This window comes from Malus sylvestris, chromosome 7 (assembly GCF_916048215.2).
Source record: "Malus sylvestris chromosome 7, drMalSylv7.2, whole genome shotgun sequence".
NCBI classification, from domain to species: Eukaryota; Viridiplantae; Streptophyta; class Magnoliopsida; order Rosales; family Rosaceae; genus Malus; species Malus sylvestris.
In genome coordinates this window covers 1,917,770-1,935,425 of record NC_062266.1, presented here as the reverse complement: position 1 = coordinate 1,935,425, position 17,656 = coordinate 1,917,770, and the positions used below count along the sequence as shown (strand labels likewise).

Here is a 17,656-nt window from a genome sequence, read left to right as displayed (position 1 = left end):
AACAACGATATTATCTACTATAAAGAGAGTATATGCAATGTATATCAGGTATCGAGCTATTGATCTCAGTCAAGAGTCGGGACCAAGTGGTTGTTTAACCAGAGAACAATGCCACTGCAGCCAGCCATCATTTGAAACGAATCATTTCTCCTTCCTATTAAGTTATAAGCCAAAAAAAAAAAACAAAGCTAAACGTACACAAAAGCTAACAGTCACCCTCCAAGACAGCCATCATTCTAATTTACACAGGGATGAACACGGGGTGTACTAAGCCACGCTTATGTGAGTGCAACTTTACGAAAATTCCTCATCGAAAGGTAATTGTTATTTCAGCGTCCCCTTTTTCCAACAATGTTTCTGTAGCTATCGCCCTCACTCCAGTCTGAAATAAGAAAAAGGAATGAATTTTTGGTGAGTATCGCATATGTTCGACAAATTAATAGATACTACTGACTGCTAACTCTCAAGTAGAACTTTCACCTCCATTCGCCCATGAACCAGCATAGGGGCCAGTTTTTATGTTCAAAACACTGCACTCGTCACTGTAAACCAGATCCGGTAGCAACTTCGGGGTAAGCAAGAAACACCTGAATAACAGTGACAGAAACCAAAGCTTAAGTGACCTTTTACATATGATAAGCACAATTGGCTTTTACATATGATAAGCACAATTGGCTTTGTCCACTGCAAATTATAAGACAATATAATCATATAAGCTCATGTCCTCCATTGGTCACACAATCTTGCAATTTCTTTGGTTCATACTAGAAGCAGAACCTTTTTGTTAACCTCGATATTCAATACTGTTAGGAGCAGCTAAAAGAGAAGTGCATGATGAGAGACGGACTACACATGTTATCCTTCCAATTTATAAAGGGAGCTGTTGCACACCCAAAACATCATTTTGCACTACTTTCAATTAATAACAACGCATTATATAATATATAAGTATTTCTAGTTTCTCAAGTCACCTTCTAAAACAGAGCAAAATAGAGACAGATAATAATTCGCACCAAGAAACAGACATAATTATCACAAGTTATGCATAGTTGCTCATACTGTGGTGTATTTGGTTGAGATGCTGCTCTTACTAACTGCTGGAACATATTTCTTTCATTTATCGGATCCATCCCTGAAAACATATTAAACACAGCAATGATTTATTTTGAGATAAAGAAAATTGATTGGACGAAAAAAAGAAGATAACACTCTGCTGTGCAACCAAACCTTGATTTATCTCATCAACCACCCTAAACGGGCAATTTGTAAGGTCTTGAAGAGAAACAAGATAAAGTATAGTTGAAACCGAACGCTCCTACAAATGGGAATTTGAAGGCCACAATAAGGCAAAACTGTTGTAGTCAAATCAATAACTCAAGAATACAGCAAGTGTAATACCCCTCCGGATTGATGGTGGGCACTGAGAACTTGTAGCTGCCCCGTTTGCCTGATGGCCATAATGTCAAACGAATGAAATTGTGAACGGAAGCAATGCATAACTTTTAAGCAGGTTTCACATAACATATCAGCAACTGTGATTTCATCTTAGTGCAATAGAACAAAAACAATATAGATACTACCAAGCTTGGAATCTATCAGAGTTATGCTGAACCAGGGTTGGAATTAGTCCTGGTTCCGACATAACTATGATAAATTAAATTACACTACTATGATAAATTAAATTACACTTCCCAACTTAAAACGACTAGTAGTAGCACCATGAAAGTACAGAAACAGGAACAAAATTGAAATTACCTGAATTTTACTTTTATAAGTATCCCATATTGGTCGAAGTCAATTTCATGCTCATCTGAGAAGAAACATGAAATTACAAAAGTTCAAAATAAAATAATAATAATAAAAATACTTCTAGACAGTGCAATGCTGAATGGTAAATACCCAATAAAACTTCCCCTGCAACCGCCATCTCTTGGAAGTTCCTACTGAAAGTCTCATTTATCTGAGCAACAAGGCTTCTTAATGTTGGGAGCCAAGTTCCCTGCAAATAATTTACAATCAGGAAACAACAAAGAATATTAGCAAAACATACACTAATGCAAGTGGCATACATGCATACTGACATGAAAGAGAGAAATAAAGGAAAATGAAGAAACAAGAATATGAAAGTAGTTTGACATAAATATTTAGAATTTTAAACTGTTCAGGGCTGTTGGTCTGAAAATTTATTCAACATGACCTTTTCAGACCTAGCAATACAAGTGAGTATTGGCAAAGGCCAAATTTGTCTAATTATTTTGGAATCCGTCGTTTGTGGCAAACTAATGAACTGTAGGAGGTTAGCAGCATAAAGAAACTGCTGTTTCCATGGAGATTGGAGACTGTAAAATGCATATAATTACAACCTAACGCCAAAGACCAAAACTCAGGTGAATTCCAAGTAACATAAGAGACAAGCTGTTATGGTAATAGAATGCAAATGTGATATGTTTATCCTGAAACATGAACAGTGGGTGCAGGCCTAAATAAACTTAAACAAAAGAAAATTTCAAGTCAATTGTGGTGGCTTTTCTGAAAGCATCATAATCCATTTAACAATTCCCAAAATCCATCATTGAGTGCGTCCTACAGTTTATTGTGGTGACTCTGGTTGGATTGGTTAAAGCAATAGTTCAAAAGGCCAAAGTATTGTGGTCTAAGTGTTCATCGAGGAGACCAACATCAACTTGACAAAATAGTCGTTAAGGTAACAACTAAGCATCACTAACCTTCTTGCTTTCAGATTACCTACTTCAGCTATTCAGCTAAGCTACTCATTAAGGTAACAACTAAACTTGGCTAACCTTCTTTATGAAAAAATAAAAAAGGTCGTACCCAGTGCACAAGGCTCCCGCTTTACGCAGGGTCTGGGAGAGGTGAATGTCGGCTAGCCTTACCCCCATTTTATGGAGAGGCTGCTCCCAAGTCTCGAACCCGAGACCTACCGCTCATGGACGAAGGCACTTGCCATCGCACCAAGTATAAAATAAAATAAAATAAAATAAAATAAAACAAAGCATTACTCACTTTCAGATTATCCACTTCAGCTATACACCTACTAAGCTCTGTTTTATCAGCTTCCAGTTTCGCTGAATATTCTTCAATCTGTATTATAATTGTACGTAAGAGTGATGAACTTAAAAAAGAAACTAGGGGGGAAACAGCTACCAGAGACGGCATAAATATACCTTCTGCTGACGGTCTTCATATTCTTTCAGTATATTTTGATTTAGAAAAAGAATAGAATTAGCTTGAGAAATATTTTCCTGTATAGCAGCTTCCAATTCTTCAATTGTAGTAGGCATCTGGAGACAAAACAGACAAAGAAATCAACTTTTTTTAGGTTACAAAAGAGCTGTTAAATTTTGAATAAAATAATAAAAGTGCAAATGGAGAGAGATTAGATAAACTACAGATTTTACATGGTTGACCATTAGGGCCATGTTCATATGAGAGGAACTTAAATGTTATAAGGAAATAGAAAGTGCAAATCCTGAGGCCCATGTCAATATTCCAAATGGTTCAATGGTTGAACCAGGTCGGGCTCATATGATAAGTCCACAGTGCCCAGCTTGTCCTACTTATAAAGTTTATGCATGGAAGTAAGCTTTGGACAAATCCATAGGCTCAGATTATTAGAAAACCATAAAACTCATAAGAGCAGATCAAGGCCATAGCTCCTTATCAATGTACAACTCAATCACAAAAGAAACACATCAAATTTAGTCCTAATAATTGCGCTTCATAGAATGGTGTTCTGTTATACCAAATAAGCCCATAAGCTCCCAAGATCTAGCTAAGAAGCTACTTGATTACCTTACTGTTTTTTATGTATCCAAATACTGGCTTCATACATAAGAAATTTCACACAATAAAGCAGCTAGACGTTTCTCTTGGTGTCAGGTCAACGGATCTTCTCAACGAACACTCCTATAGTGGTTTAGTACCCCGAAAGTTTACACGGATTAACAGTTCAGGACCTCATGTTCAAAATTTATTGTAATACTACATAATGCTACCTTTTATCGTCCATTTCACACACGCCAATCAATCAGCCAACAAGCCCATTATATGGATTTGGGTATGATTTAGATAAGTTGTGAACATTGGGCACTAAACTGATAATCGATGTAACTTTTGGGAAGTGAAAATAACTTCAGAACATTATATACAGCAAAACAAAAACACCTGAGCACCTAGCACACAAGTTTTTGATACCAGTTAACCAGTCGACTCACTTCACGGAATTAACTGGCCCCCACCCACACTATATAGTTTGTGCCATTTACTCCTTATATTCAAGCAGAAGTTATATTTTCCATGCATTAGAATTAACTCATTATATAGAAAACCTCAAGAAATTCCTTCTGAAGTGCTGGAGTGATCATCGCAATGGATTCTGCATTCTTCTTGGCTGCTAAAAGTTGCTGTCGGCAATCCTCCTCCGCCTTCTTACCTGGACAAGAAGCAAAAAAGCAATAATTAGCATTACTGACATTGAGTTTTCTACTGTAAATCTTTAATCTTTTTTTTTTTCAATAAGAAACAATTTTATTAGCAGGTGAAAATCGAAGACATATACATGTACTGATAATTCAAATGTTATCCTCTTTCTTTCAAAGGCATCCCTCTCTAGAAGTTCCATACTTCAGTGTGCGTAAGGACCAACGAATTGGATTAGATAACCAATTCAATATTCTGATTGTTTTTAAGACAAAAGAACTATGATAAATTACTTTAGAACAAAAATAATAGAGTGGCTACGATACATGCATGTATTTAATACATTAACCATCTAATTGTCACGTATGGTTAGATTTGATATTCTCTCTTTTTGGTGCATATATGACCATTTAGATGGTGAATATATAAAATATATGTACAGTAGCCAAGTCCTAAAATTAAAGCACAATTATACACTACCAAAAAGAGTGAAAAACAACTTTATGTGTAGATCAGACAGCCGCACGGAATGGAAGAACCTCAAAGTGAAAGTAAAGAACCACTTACACTCCTCATGGTGCAGGCTTGCTTGAAGAGCAACCTTTTCATGTTGTTTGATATTAACCTCCATTTCTTTAATCTAAGAAAATGAAAAACAAGCATAAATAAATTAATGGGAGTTTTAACGAAAAGCCCACGGTACTGTTCACTTTAACGAAAAACCACATTTTTACACTAAAAAGTCAAACCTGGTACTATTCACTTTACCCTTTATTTTGTCCTTATCATTAAAACTCAAAGTTTTCAAGCCCTTTTCATTAGTTTTCCTTAAATTAATTAGAACTGAGTATGAACAAATGCATATTATTCAGATACCCCATGGCACAAAAGGTTTACAATAAAAATAAACATGAATCATAAAAAGGCGTATAGTCTAAAGAGATTAAATCTAACAAAGAAATAATTCATTACAGTATAAGGCGCCACCTTTGTTTGCAAACTGAGTAAAAGAACAAGAAAAAGTTTCAAACCATTCATGCCTAAAAGAAGGGGAAATTACATTCTACCTTAACAAAAAGCATTCACTTTAGCTTTATGATTGCATTTTAAGAGTTTTATGATTGTATTTGACAAACAGTCTACGATTTTAAGTAAACTTATTTGTAAATTTTGTAGGCAAACTCAGCATGCAAAAAAATAGTAAAACTCTCAAAGCAGCATGTTCTGGATCATCGTAGAAAATACCTTTGCATCAAACTCAATGACCATCATGTGCTTTTCAGCATAACTTTGTCTGAAAGAAACAGCCTCAGCAAGTAGACTCTGAAAAAAAGACAGCAGAGTTAAAAGTTTGAAGTAACCAAGTCCTAAAACACTTATATCTACCCCAAACATTGGTGTACAACTTAAACCAAACAAGTAACAGGATAAATAAATATGTCCCCTTAAGAATTTAATTTTAGAAGTGTGCCTAAAACCTGACCTTAATTTCCATTGCAGAATGGAACCTGTCAATCATATATTTTGCAGATTGTTCATTGAGCTTCGCCATACTAGTATCCAGGTCATCCTCCTTCTCCATAGATTCTAATTTCTTTTTCCTTTGTGCTGAGATCACCAGAGTATACTCATTATGTAAAATGAACAAAAGAAATTAAATACAAAGCTTCTAAAGAGAAAACTTCTAAACCATTATTACTTACCAATACGGTTTTCTATTTCACGTTGTTTTCTCTTCCCATCCTGTACATTTCTGATAATCTCCTCCTAAAATATATATTACGTTGTTCCACATAAGTAAAGGAATTGCATGTCTAACCAAACCCAGTTAACATTAAAGTATAGTTTATATGTTTATAGCATTGAATGCCACCTGCTACGCTTATTTCCACATACCCTCTGTTTCTGAAATTTTGCTGCTTCATTTTCTGCTTGTCTTTCCTCAATCTGAAGTGATCTAACAATATCCTGTAAAGCAGTAATAGATTCTTCAAGTTCCCTTTTTTTGGACATCAATGACTCAACTTCCCCAGTCTCCAAACCTGAAAGTAAAATGTACGACCTCAAATCTTTTACCAACGAAGTGTTTGGATTATTCGCTAAACAGAAAAGGATTTGCAGAAACATACCACACAAAAAGAGTTGAGAACGACTGACTGATTCTACACTGGCAGATCTATGACCACCATATCTTGATACTGACCATCGGTAGTGATTCTCAGGGGTCCAAAAATCTAAAATCCCTAACTTCGAAACCTCATCAGCCCTCTGATCCGTAGTCCTGGACCCAATATACTGAGGAAAAAGGAAGAAACACAAATACATGAGCATTTTTTTATAATAAATTACATGCACAAAAGTTATCAAAATCAAAACTCTATCTAACAAATTTCAAACACCGAACTTCATACGGTTGACCTTAGGCGTGGCAAATCGTCATTTTTGTTTATGTACAATACAGTCAATCACCACCAACTCGTCTAATTGATCAGGTCAAGTTACTTAAACACTAACCTCACCCATTTATTTATCACGTCCTGTTTGGAATGATACAGATATATTGTGAATTAGAAACTTGAAACTAAGTTCCATTAATTTCTAATTAACCCCATCACTTATACATTCCTTAAAGAATTGAATCCATTAAGTATGGTTTATTAATAAACCATATACTATAATTTTATAGTTTACATAAGGACTCATACAATACTTATTGGTATATAGTACAACTAAAACGGGCTTATCATGGAAAAGTTATTTTCCTCATGTTTGACACTACCCCAACCTGTTTACCAGTTGTCTTATCATACAACATACAGGTTCGTGTTAAGTAATGGTCAACCAAAACCCGTTAACCACATCTTGGGTTCAAGTCGTGTAATGGAATCATGTACATATTTTAGCGTAGTTGAAGTCAACAAGTGCACATAAAATTGTGAACATATATTTAACTTTTGCCTGAAGTATATAAGATAAGAGTAAGCATGGGAATCATACTGATCTATCCAAGCCAAATTGGCTAATCAAAACCTCCTTCACGGCAGTAGGAGCATCAAAAACTTGGTCAAGCCGCGAATAGATCTCCAGTGCACTCATCTGCTCATAAAACACGGAAGTAAACAATAAAAATGTTAACGAGACTCGTTCAAACTTTTTTTTATAAAATATAGCACCAAAAACACACACCTGCTCAGAAATTTGAAAGGGTTCTCTGTGACAAGTTCCATTTCCCGTATAATTTAAAACTGGAACATCAAAGGACTTGAGATTTTTTACCAAAAAGTCCCGGTCACGAGAATCTTGAGTTATGAAAGACTACAAAACATGAAAAAGTAAGATCAACAAATAGGTATTATTAAGCCAACAAATAAATACATGTTTGAGTAACATGTGGAATTCTTTTATGATACTGTGCTCCTAAAAAAACACATAACTATACTGACTCAAAGAAAATTCGAAGTACAACAGTGTATAGGTTACTGGCATCTACCCAACCATCCGCACAAACACAAGCACACACATACACAAACAGAGATTTGGAAAGTAGAATGGTTATATTAAAAACTTTAAACAGGATATAAAGCACCCCAAACTTAGGTAAGGAGTTAATTTACATATGTAGTTAACACATGGCTTCACAGTTCTATGCAGGGGAAAGTTGAGATTTAAATCTTGGTTAGAAGGGGGAGAGTTAGGGGAAAGGCTTTAATGTTGCATCCAAACTCACCTATGAGGGTTTAGCATGGATTAGCCAAGATATGTGACATGCCAATGAAATGATCTTTCATCCCAAAACTAAGCCTTCATTAAGTTATCTTGATTACTTTCATCTCTTGCCTTCACTTTGTGAATTAATAAAAGGCCAAAATTGTATAGACAACAACTGTTGTAACTCCTTTCATCTACCTTCTTTTGTGTACCCTTCCCAAGCAGCTCCCCCAGTTTATGAAACCAAAGTTCTGATCAGATTGACAAATACACAGGTATAAGCCTTATACCAAACAAACTTGGAAATTCTAGGGGCCCATTTGGGATTGCTTTTTAGCGCTCACTAGAAGCACTTGTATCAGAAGCACAAGAAATTTTTTATTATACAAAGCACTTGAAGGCTCTTCTAGGAGAAGAACCTGGTAGACCTGGTGGCCAGGTGCTTTCCAGAAAGCCCCAAACAGTGCTTTTTGAAGCCAGGAGCACTTTTGGTTACTTAATATTGCTTTTGGCTATCTGAAAGCACTTTTAGCCCTTCCAAAAGCATTTTCAGACAGGCCCTTAATCACGTAGGAGTTAGAAGCCTGACATTTGATGTTAGGTAAATACAAGTAGATTAAAAAAATCTAACATAATACAAATGCATTTACCTTCCACATGTAATTAGGAACATGACCACCTAAGTAGTCAGCGTGAACTCGATCTGGCACATTAACCTGAGTATGCATGCACCCAGAGGAGCATTATCAATAATTTGTAAATTCAAATTCTTCAGTGAACACGACAATGTTATGATTTAAATACATACCTCAAGCAAAACAGGGCCATACACCTCCTTATTGAACTGATGACGATGTTCTTGCAACCATTTATAAGCATCAACTATTTTATCTGCTCCAGAATTTTTTAATACTTGTAAGAGTTTACCATTTTTATTTTCCATCTCCTTCAACCTGAAAAGGATACAGTAAAAGATGTTTGAATTAACAATACAAAGGCATGTGGACAGGATTTGACCTTGAAGCAAATATTACTTATCCAGGCAGGTGTTTAGGGAAAGTTTCTTTTGATTTAAAATTTTTTCCTTCTCCGACTTCTTATCCCTCTTTTCCTTTGCAGAAACTTCTAGATCCACAATTTGAGCATGCAATCTCGCCTGATCAGCAATATTTACTCAGTAACGGGAGGGAAGAACTCAAACAAATCATAAGTCTAATAACCAGCAAAAAAACGAAACATGTTAGTTTACAAATTTAAAACTTGAGAATAATAATCAAATGACTCTAATAAATAATTGCGCTACAATGTTCATAGGAAACAAAACCAGAAACTAGGAACATATTTGATTGAAAAGACTAATATACAGTGTGCTAACTGTTCCTAGGCAAACAAATCCAAAGTCTAATAACCCAACAAAACTTGATTGAAAAACATTGGCAAGGGAACCATCTCTCAAAACTGGTTTGCACAAAAGTAGTTTCATTCATGTTAATGGCTAAAAATCTGATCCATTTATGTTAATCACACCAGGGACTGCCTGAAGATCCTGACATTTTGAGACTGAATCCATAACTTACAATTTCATCTGTAGGGGCCGCATAAGGAGTCAGATTTTCAAGTTCTAGCTCAGCAGCAGCTAGATCCTCTTTTGCTTTTGAGATCCTTTGTTGACGAGATTCTTCTTGCTTCTTCAATTCTTCCATTTCGTTGTATTTTTCTTTTATTAACACTCCCTATAAACATGTGGATGAAATTGAAGCACAATAAAAATTCAATTATCCACACTACAAACTAGGGAAGGGCTAAAATCACATTAAGCAAATAAAGTACCATGTTATCATACCAAGCGGTTCACATTTTCCAAAAGTCTCATTCGTTTGTTTGCATTTTCACTAATGTTTTTTACTACTTTTGTACTCTTAGACTCCATCACCACTCTCTCTTGTTTTTGTTTCCTGCAGCAGGTAAAACATTATTACACTAGAAAGTAAAATAATAGCAAATCATTGCAATAAACAGACTGTATATCTCATGTCAATATATTGTGCATGAATATATCAACTAAATGAAGTGATCATACTCAATAGGTTCTTTCAGTTGATTTAGAGTTCTTGCAGCTTTCTCCAACTTCTTCTTTGCATCCTTTTCCTGCTCCATAGCTTCCATGCATTCAGCCTTCTTCATATCATACTTCAGCCATGGCAATTTTTTTTTCATGGTATCAGCCTGTAGATGACATCAAGAAGAAATCTCAGTTCCAATTTAATTATGTGGGAAGCAGAAGAGCGTTTTCTCTTTGGGGGATGAGGAGGGGATTATCGAGTCAGATGGAGTTCATTTTTTTTTTTTAACTACCTTGAGAACTATAAGGGAGTTGGGATGAGGATTTATGGGATAAAGTCGAATTCTCATTGTCGCCATTATGGGCTTCAGTTTCACCTGCATTTGGGGATCTAGCTTTCCTTCCTATGGTCTGATGAACCACATTTATCTTTCAGTGTTTTCCTTCAGATGTTTTGGTTTGTGAGGTTCTGTGCTATTTTGTGGATGGTGAATCTGATTGTATTTGAGTATGTGTACTAGCTCTCAATGGATATCTTGTCCACTTCATTGTGTGTGTATGTGTTGTAAAAATCTTTACTAAGAGTTTGTATCTCATCATAAAAATACACTGTCATTCAGTTCATATAACAAAACCAAAAAGACAAACCTTTGCGAGAAGTTCCTCTCTTTGGCGGACACGCTCAACATCTTTCTCTTGTTCAGCATTCAGTGCCTTCAACTGATTCAAAGTTTCTCCATTTTTTTCAACGGCCTAAATCAAAAAGACAAAATGTCTAAATAACGTGATAAAGCTAATTAGCATTGTATAACATAAGGACAAATTAAAAACCCACTTGCTCAATTCTTTTCAATTTCTTGCTTTGCTCAATAAGTGCACGATGTTGGATCGGCAATTGAGGATCTCCTACAGCCTTTTCAGTCTCTTCTAAAAGTTGCACTGGAGATAATTTGGCGAACTCACAGACACGATCTTGTGGTAAAAACTACAAGCACACCCCCAAAAATAAAAAGGAGAAAAATGATAAAAAAAAAAGAAAGAAAGAGAGGAAATTACTGACCTAAACTCATAATTTAGCTACAAAATTGTTAGCAATAATTTCAAATAGCATCATAAAAATAAGTTAAAACTGAAATATCTAAGAGGGAGACAAATAACGGGAAATCAAATAAACAATGTCATATCCATGCATTAATACACTCGCAATAAACAACTTGACAACTAGATTGTTATTATATGTGCATCCCCAGACAACCTTTACCACTACAACATATAATTTACCCATTCTTCTCAACATTAGTTCATTCAGAAGAATTTGGAATGGATAGGAATGCTCAATTAAGATGAAAGACAAAAGTATACCCCTAGATAAACCATTATTTAGCGCACGCTCTAATCAAAATAAAAAAGGAGTGGCATTTCAAACAGGATCATGCAACAAAGGATCTCATTTTTACTAGCACAGCAAGTACAAACAATGGAATGCAGAAGAAGTGAAATATAAAGGTCTCTTCCAATAATTTACTGCCTATAATAAGACTGAACCAATGCACCGCTATATGAGCAAACACTCCTCATCTTTCTCAACTTTAAGAAAATACTTCGCATCCTTCCTATAATTTTAAAGACCAAGGCGCCAAATACAAAAAAAATAAAGCATCAACTTTGTGAGGATATTGAGTAACAGTTTCTACAATCTATTGCAGTCCTTACTAAGTAAATTTTCTGTCTGTACATATACTCTGAAACTGTACAGTACCAAGTTTGTAAAAGTACTGCCTATTCTATGCAAGTATAACCTTCAAAATGTTGTCTTCTACTAAAAACTAAAAAACATCGAAGAATACTGATTAAGCTTATAAATTCAACAGTCATAAAATTCATTTACAAGGTCCAGATATTCAAAAGGAATATTAACAAACAAAAACAAGTGCATGCATATCAAAAGTCATATTGCATCCACATATAAAAGCTACAGAATAAAGGCATGCCCTGATCTGATGTTAATTATTAGAAACAAACTCACTTGAGTTAAATTGTTGACTTGAACATTAAACCTTTGAGTGATTTCAACCACATCCTTTTTAGGCACTGCTCTTCCTGAAATACAAAGAAAACTGATAAATCAGTATTTGAGATTATTCCTGTGCCTTCTCAATAAACCGTCTTAATTTGGAAAGTAGTTTATTTCCCTTGATAATGCATGATAGTGAATCAAGACATATCATCCACTTTTCCCACTGTCTTGCAGACTTGTAATTAAAAGTTAAAACTGACACAATTTGAAAAGAAAACAAGCTTGTATACAAGTACCTCACTTATGCTGAATGAAGACAAGAATAAATGCAAAATAGGAGCTACATGCATGGAAGCACAATTCTTGGAATGGAAATTAATGCATAAGATGATTTTCAGAAACTACTATAACCCGAGTCAGAGCATGTAGGTTAAACATCCTCCGGTCTCTGGGAAAATGTCAGTTAAACATGATACTTTAAGGGGCTACTAACAAGTATACAAACACTTCTCTTAATGGCTATAAGCCACCTCAAGCTATTGCCTAAAGATCACTGTTTGTTGGTCCATAATATATTCAAGAGAAATGATAAAATAATTAACTTTTTACACATGCAAAACTACTTACCATTGTATAACCATTCAGACTTGTTACGTGTATCAATCTTACGCATAATTTCAATATGCTCCTCTTCGGTGTCCCCTCTCAAGGTTATTTTAATATAACCGGACGCTTCACCACGCTTCACATATGCTCCAACACTGGTCGCCCTTCCAAGTAGCTGTAGTTACCAAACTCCTCTTCTTTATATATTGTTTACCAAAAACAAACTTAAGAAATGCAACAAAACACGTTCCCTGATATTAACTAACCTGAGGCTCACCACCAAGACCCAGTGCTATTGCACATACAAGAGAACTTTTTCCAGCCCCATTTGGTGCAATTACAAGGTTTAGACGAGGGGCCGGTTTGCACGTTATGTGACCAAAGGTCATAAAATTATGGAGCTCAATCTTAGTTATGCTTCCTGGCTTATAGTCATCTTCACCCCTGAAAGAAAGAGATGATAAGCATTAAACCTTGACATCATTGCTGAACTAATCAAAACAACACAAAGGAAATAAATTTCACTATCACATTTTCTGTATACCAGAAAAAATTGAATAGTATCTTCTTGATTTAACACACTACGAAGTCAGTTCAAGATAGCTAAATAGATATCTTGTTGCTTCAGCATTGACTCAGAGTTTCTATAGGTCCCAAATGACAAAATTTTAGATTTTTACCACTGTACTACTACTACATTTAGAAAAAAATAAAATTGTGTTAAGCAGAATAAGGTTTTACGGTGAATTCCATAATCCTCAGTTTAATTTCTTAACATAATAATGGAAGACAAAAGAAAAGGTTAAACATTTCATATAATAATAATTAATAAAGCAAAAAATAAACATAAAGACATTAAATTTTCTGGGTAACCAAACAGACAGTAAGAAAAAATGCAATTAGAATTAAAAAAACCTAATTCTGACGAACTGGATACCAGAAAACATAAAATGAACGTCAATTTCAAAAGTGGAGTGAAATGAGTCTGCAGACCTTGTAATTTTGGGGCGCTTTGCGCGACTCTCCGCCATTCTTGAACTTTGCAGTGCTACTTTCTGATTCTTCGAGGAATTGGGGGTTTTGTGGTCAATCTGTGAAACCCTAGGTGGTGATCGATTTGGGTCGGGGAAGTAAGTAAAAACCTAGGGCTTTGGGAAGAGAAAGGGAGAAGAATTGGCGCCAAAAGGGAAAAGTGGGGTATGTGTTTTATATGCCGCAGCAATTAAAGAGAAATGTATTTTTATTTTATTTTTGAAAAAAAAAATAACCAGCGACTTCGTTTATGAACTCGTTTAAATGTGTTTTTAAAATTGTTGAAAACATTTTTAAAGAAAGTATTTTTGGTTTTCAAAAACACTTTAAGTGTTTTTTGCAAGAACCACTTTATGTGTTTTTTCAGGATTTACATGCATTTTTATTAAGGATTGTTTCTAAAAATATTTTCACCAAAAACGTTTTCAGTCATTTTAAAATACATCCAAACAAGCTCTATATTATTTTTTGGGTTAGAAAAATTTGACAAAAGCATTTCAGCTTCTTACCACCATGAGCTTCAAGAATCAAAACTAAATCGTAATATATGGAACATGTGAAATATTATTATTTGTGACATTTGAATCAACGAAAATCAATTTACAGAAACAAACTCAGAAAAGACAAATAAAAGTTAGATAGAATTTGAATCGATGATCGAGATTGAATTCAATGACATCCAAATATTTCCCCAGAAAGAAAATCCATGACTCGCATTTCGACTCTGTATTATATACTCTGTAATGTGTATGGCCATCACCGGCAGCATATGTTCATCACCAAACCAACATCCAACTCTCCCAACACTTCCACTCCCACCAATCCCACCACTCAAAACCCACCACCCTCTCCAAGTCCACTTCCCTCCTCCCTCTTCCTCCTCCAAATTTGGCGCCATCAAGGTCTCCAATGACGCATTGGTCATTGCAGCCGTGGGCGAGCCGCTGGCACTGGCCCCGGCTGCCGTGGAGGCGGCCAGAGATGCTGCGGCAGTGAGGGATGAGATTGTGGAGGCTTCGAGTTGTAGGGAGAGTGGAATGGGAGTGGTGGGTTGGTGGTGAGGAGGAAGAGAAGAAGGAAAAGGAGAAAAGGGTTGGAGGGTTTGGATTAGGAGAGGGGGAGGGGTGACCCAGTAGGAAGTTCTCGTGTGAAACAAAACCGTAAGGGTATAGTCAGGGCCCAAAACTGACAATATAGTGCTACGGTACTTGAAAGGAGTTGTCATTTGTGAATCCTTGTTTATGTATTTGTAATCATCACGTACCGCATTTCAAATCCCTTCATCTAATGTTTTGTGATTCATTCGTATCTAATTTACTTGAAAGTTTGGTACTTGTAAATTCCTCATCATCCAAATGTAGCCTACAACGCGCCCAATCAAAGAAAAAGCCCTTGTGTTAGCCATCTGCCATGTTCGAACTGATTCTTACTGCACGAACTTCCTTTAGTGCCTCTCCTGTTGAAAAGTAGAGTGTTTTTGAAGTATAGATTTGAAGTGCGTTTCTGTTAGGTGTAAAGTTGTTATGCGCTTACATGTGAAAAGCCAAACTGCCATTTTGTTTCTCTATGGTATTATTTATGGGTGTTCTTCTATGTCTCGATGTAGACTACTGCATATTGTTATGCATCATTTGTTGTTCCAATTTGAGTTTGGAGAATGGTTGGTTGGGTTCAATATATGAGATAGAGATGTGAACCGAAGGCCTACAGATGCTCCGGTTTGAAAATGCGATCATGAGATAGAGGCTCAGGGAAAAAGGGGTAGAGGAAGGCCTAGGAAGACTTGGAAAGAGACTTTAAGAAAAGACAGATTACTTGGAGCTAACACAAGACTTGACACAAAACCGAACACAATGACATTCTAGGATTCATACAACTAACCCCACTTAGTGGGATAGACTTTGTTGTATCGATTCTGACCAAGTTCAAGAGCATTATTTAAGAAATAGAGTTTTGCTATGGGTTACATTTTGTAAATTCGTTTACTTGCTCGCCTTTCTAGTACAAGCAATTCTCATCTCATAGGCATTCGTAGAACCGAACATTTAACTTTAATGCCAGATGACACTGTATGTTTCTTAAACTGTACAGTTAAATGTTGTATATGATGATCACTACAGTTAGCAACATTCATCGTCCTCTAGTTTTAATTTTCTTCGAATCTGCTGCTCCTTGTAAATGATGCGACGGATATTATTCAATTGATGGCTGTTGCATAAACCTTAAAAGTTGTTTAAGTCTGCTAATCTGTATTTATACTTTGATTTGCAGTTTTTCTTTTTGTTTTCAATGCAGTTACTAGGAACAGCTTTAATTAGAACTGTGTTTTGTTTTAGAACAGTTCTCAAACTACTTGTTTGCAGAGTTTTCTAATGCCGAAAAGTTAACTTTAGCTCTCCATCTATGAATGACCTTAATGACACAGGAGGGAGCAAGATTAGAATTGCGAAGATTAAGAGTCGTAGAAGCTGAAGAGCAGGAGCCGACCTCAAAGCAGTTAGCCAAGGCAATGGGAATGAAGACGAGAAGTATAGATAAGGTGCTTTGTAAGAAAAGAGAGTCACAAGAAAGGATCATCAGGAGCTACCGGGGACTCATTATCTCTGTTGCCAGCAGTTATCAAGGCAAAGGACTAAGCTTTCAAGACCTCATTCAGGTTCCTACACCTCCTGTCCAACACTTTCCGTAAGTTGCTCCAAGAAACTAAGTATCTATTTCTGCAGGAAGGAAGCGACGGGCTTGTTCAAGGGGCAGAGAAGTTTGATCACGAGCGAGGATGGAAGTTATCAACATACGTCTACTGGTGGATCAGGCAAGCTATTATCAGAGCCCTAGACAACAAGTCTAGAATAATCAGATTACCAGTGAGAAACTAACCTAACAAACCATTGTTCTTAAACAGTTGCATTTAGTTCCCTTCCGCTTTTTGATTGAGGTTGCCTAATCACCGAGCTATAGATTTTATATTAGTGACGTAATTAAATAGTTCTCTTTATGCGACTCCTGCCAGATAACCTTGATAGAAATGCATTGATTGAAAGATTACAGAAGTATGGTTAGTTTATTTGTGTAGGTAAACATGTGCGGTATGATGGCAAAAAATTACAAAAGCTAAAAATTCCTTCAATCAAAGATTCCAGTGGCTGCCTACTCATGATGAAATCGCTGAAGTGGTCAATGTGCCTGCTGCAACAGTAAAGCTTGTTTGCGACAGGAGCAGACTGCCAATTTCATTAGCGGCTCAAAACATATGCTTCATCGCTCAGCGTCTTCAGATTAATGGAATTGCGTTATCAAAGTATACTAGTATTTTCGACAATCTAAAATTGTATATTGTATAATTTTTCCTGTTGCTTGATGAACAAAATATGAAGATAGAGAAATGTACATAACATAACAAGAAAAGAAGAAGGGGGTTTCTTATTGCATCGGTAATTCTTTTCCTGAACTCCCAGCAGGGTTAACAACTCTATCAAATGTTGGTGTTACAAGCAACATCTAGCTATGAACTTTGAACATTATTCTTGATGGATGATAGAAACAGCATGTTTTCAACAAAAACGACAATCTAGCCGGCTCACATGAGACACCCCTGCATGCAAGGCCAGTAGAAAATCTTACCTACATGCCTCAATCGATAAAGGAGAAGGTAAGAAGCAATGATGCTCTGCAAGTTGCAAGAGTTCATCTATCAAAACATATACTCAACCTGGTATTGACATTATTTACGCAAAACCCCTGCAAAATCAAATCTTCAAATTTATGGAACAAGTTATACAATTGTACCGCAG

General features: G+C 35.9%; 2 protein-coding genes across 4 annotated transcripts; one reads left to right on the top strand and one right to left on the bottom strand.

Annotated features, from left to right (window-relative positions):
* Positions 1-10: 10 nt before the first annotated feature.
* LOC126628404 (structural maintenance of chromosomes protein 5) lies at positions 11-14,029 on the bottom strand. Its single transcript, XM_050298068.1, has 30 exons — positions 13,827-14,029; positions 13,100-13,277; positions 12,855-13,008; positions 12,237-12,310; positions 11,046-11,195; positions 10,859-10,963; positions 10,229-10,374; positions 9,992-10,103; positions 9,726-9,881; positions 9,183-9,304; positions 8,957-9,101; positions 8,799-8,864; positions 7,627-7,755; positions 7,438-7,536; positions 6,570-6,735; positions 6,337-6,482; positions 6,144-6,207; positions 5,924-6,048; positions 5,686-5,763; positions 5,008-5,080; positions 4,350-4,453; positions 3,186-3,302; positions 3,025-3,102; positions 1,900-1,999; positions 1,756-1,810; positions 1,399-1,447; positions 1,228-1,315; positions 1,060-1,132; positions 481-587; positions 11-382 (listed from the first exon to the last, which is right to left on the bottom strand). The coding sequence occupies exons 1-30, from the start codon at positions 13,862-13,864 to the stop codon at positions 330-332; spliced, it is 3,150 nt and encodes a 1,049-aa protein (XP_050154025.1). The 5' UTR covers positions 13,865-14,029; the 3' UTR covers positions 11-329.
* A 954-nt stretch (positions 14,030-14,983) lies between these two features.
* On the top strand, positions 14,984-17,077 carry LOC126628407 (RNA polymerase sigma factor sigD, chloroplastic-like). 3 transcript variants are annotated; one of them, XM_050298071.1, is made up of 3 exons: positions 14,984-16,521; positions 16,589-16,729; positions 16,939-17,076. In XM_050298071.1, the coding sequence occupies exons 1-3, from the start codon at positions 16,273-16,275 to the stop codon at positions 16,978-16,980; spliced, it is 432 nt and encodes a 143-aa protein (XP_050154028.1). In that variant the 5' UTR covers positions 14,984-16,272; the 3' UTR covers positions 16,981-17,076. The 3 variants fall into 3 exon arrangements, 2 of the variants coding, with proteins under 2 accessions (XP_050154028.1, XP_050154029.1); XM_050298072.1 differs by having other exon boundaries at positions 15,478-16,521; positions 16,589-16,677; positions 16,939-17,077; XR_007625415.1 differs by having other exon boundaries at positions 16,376-16,521; positions 16,926-17,055.
* The last annotated feature ends 579 nt before the right edge of the window (positions 17,078-17,656 follow it).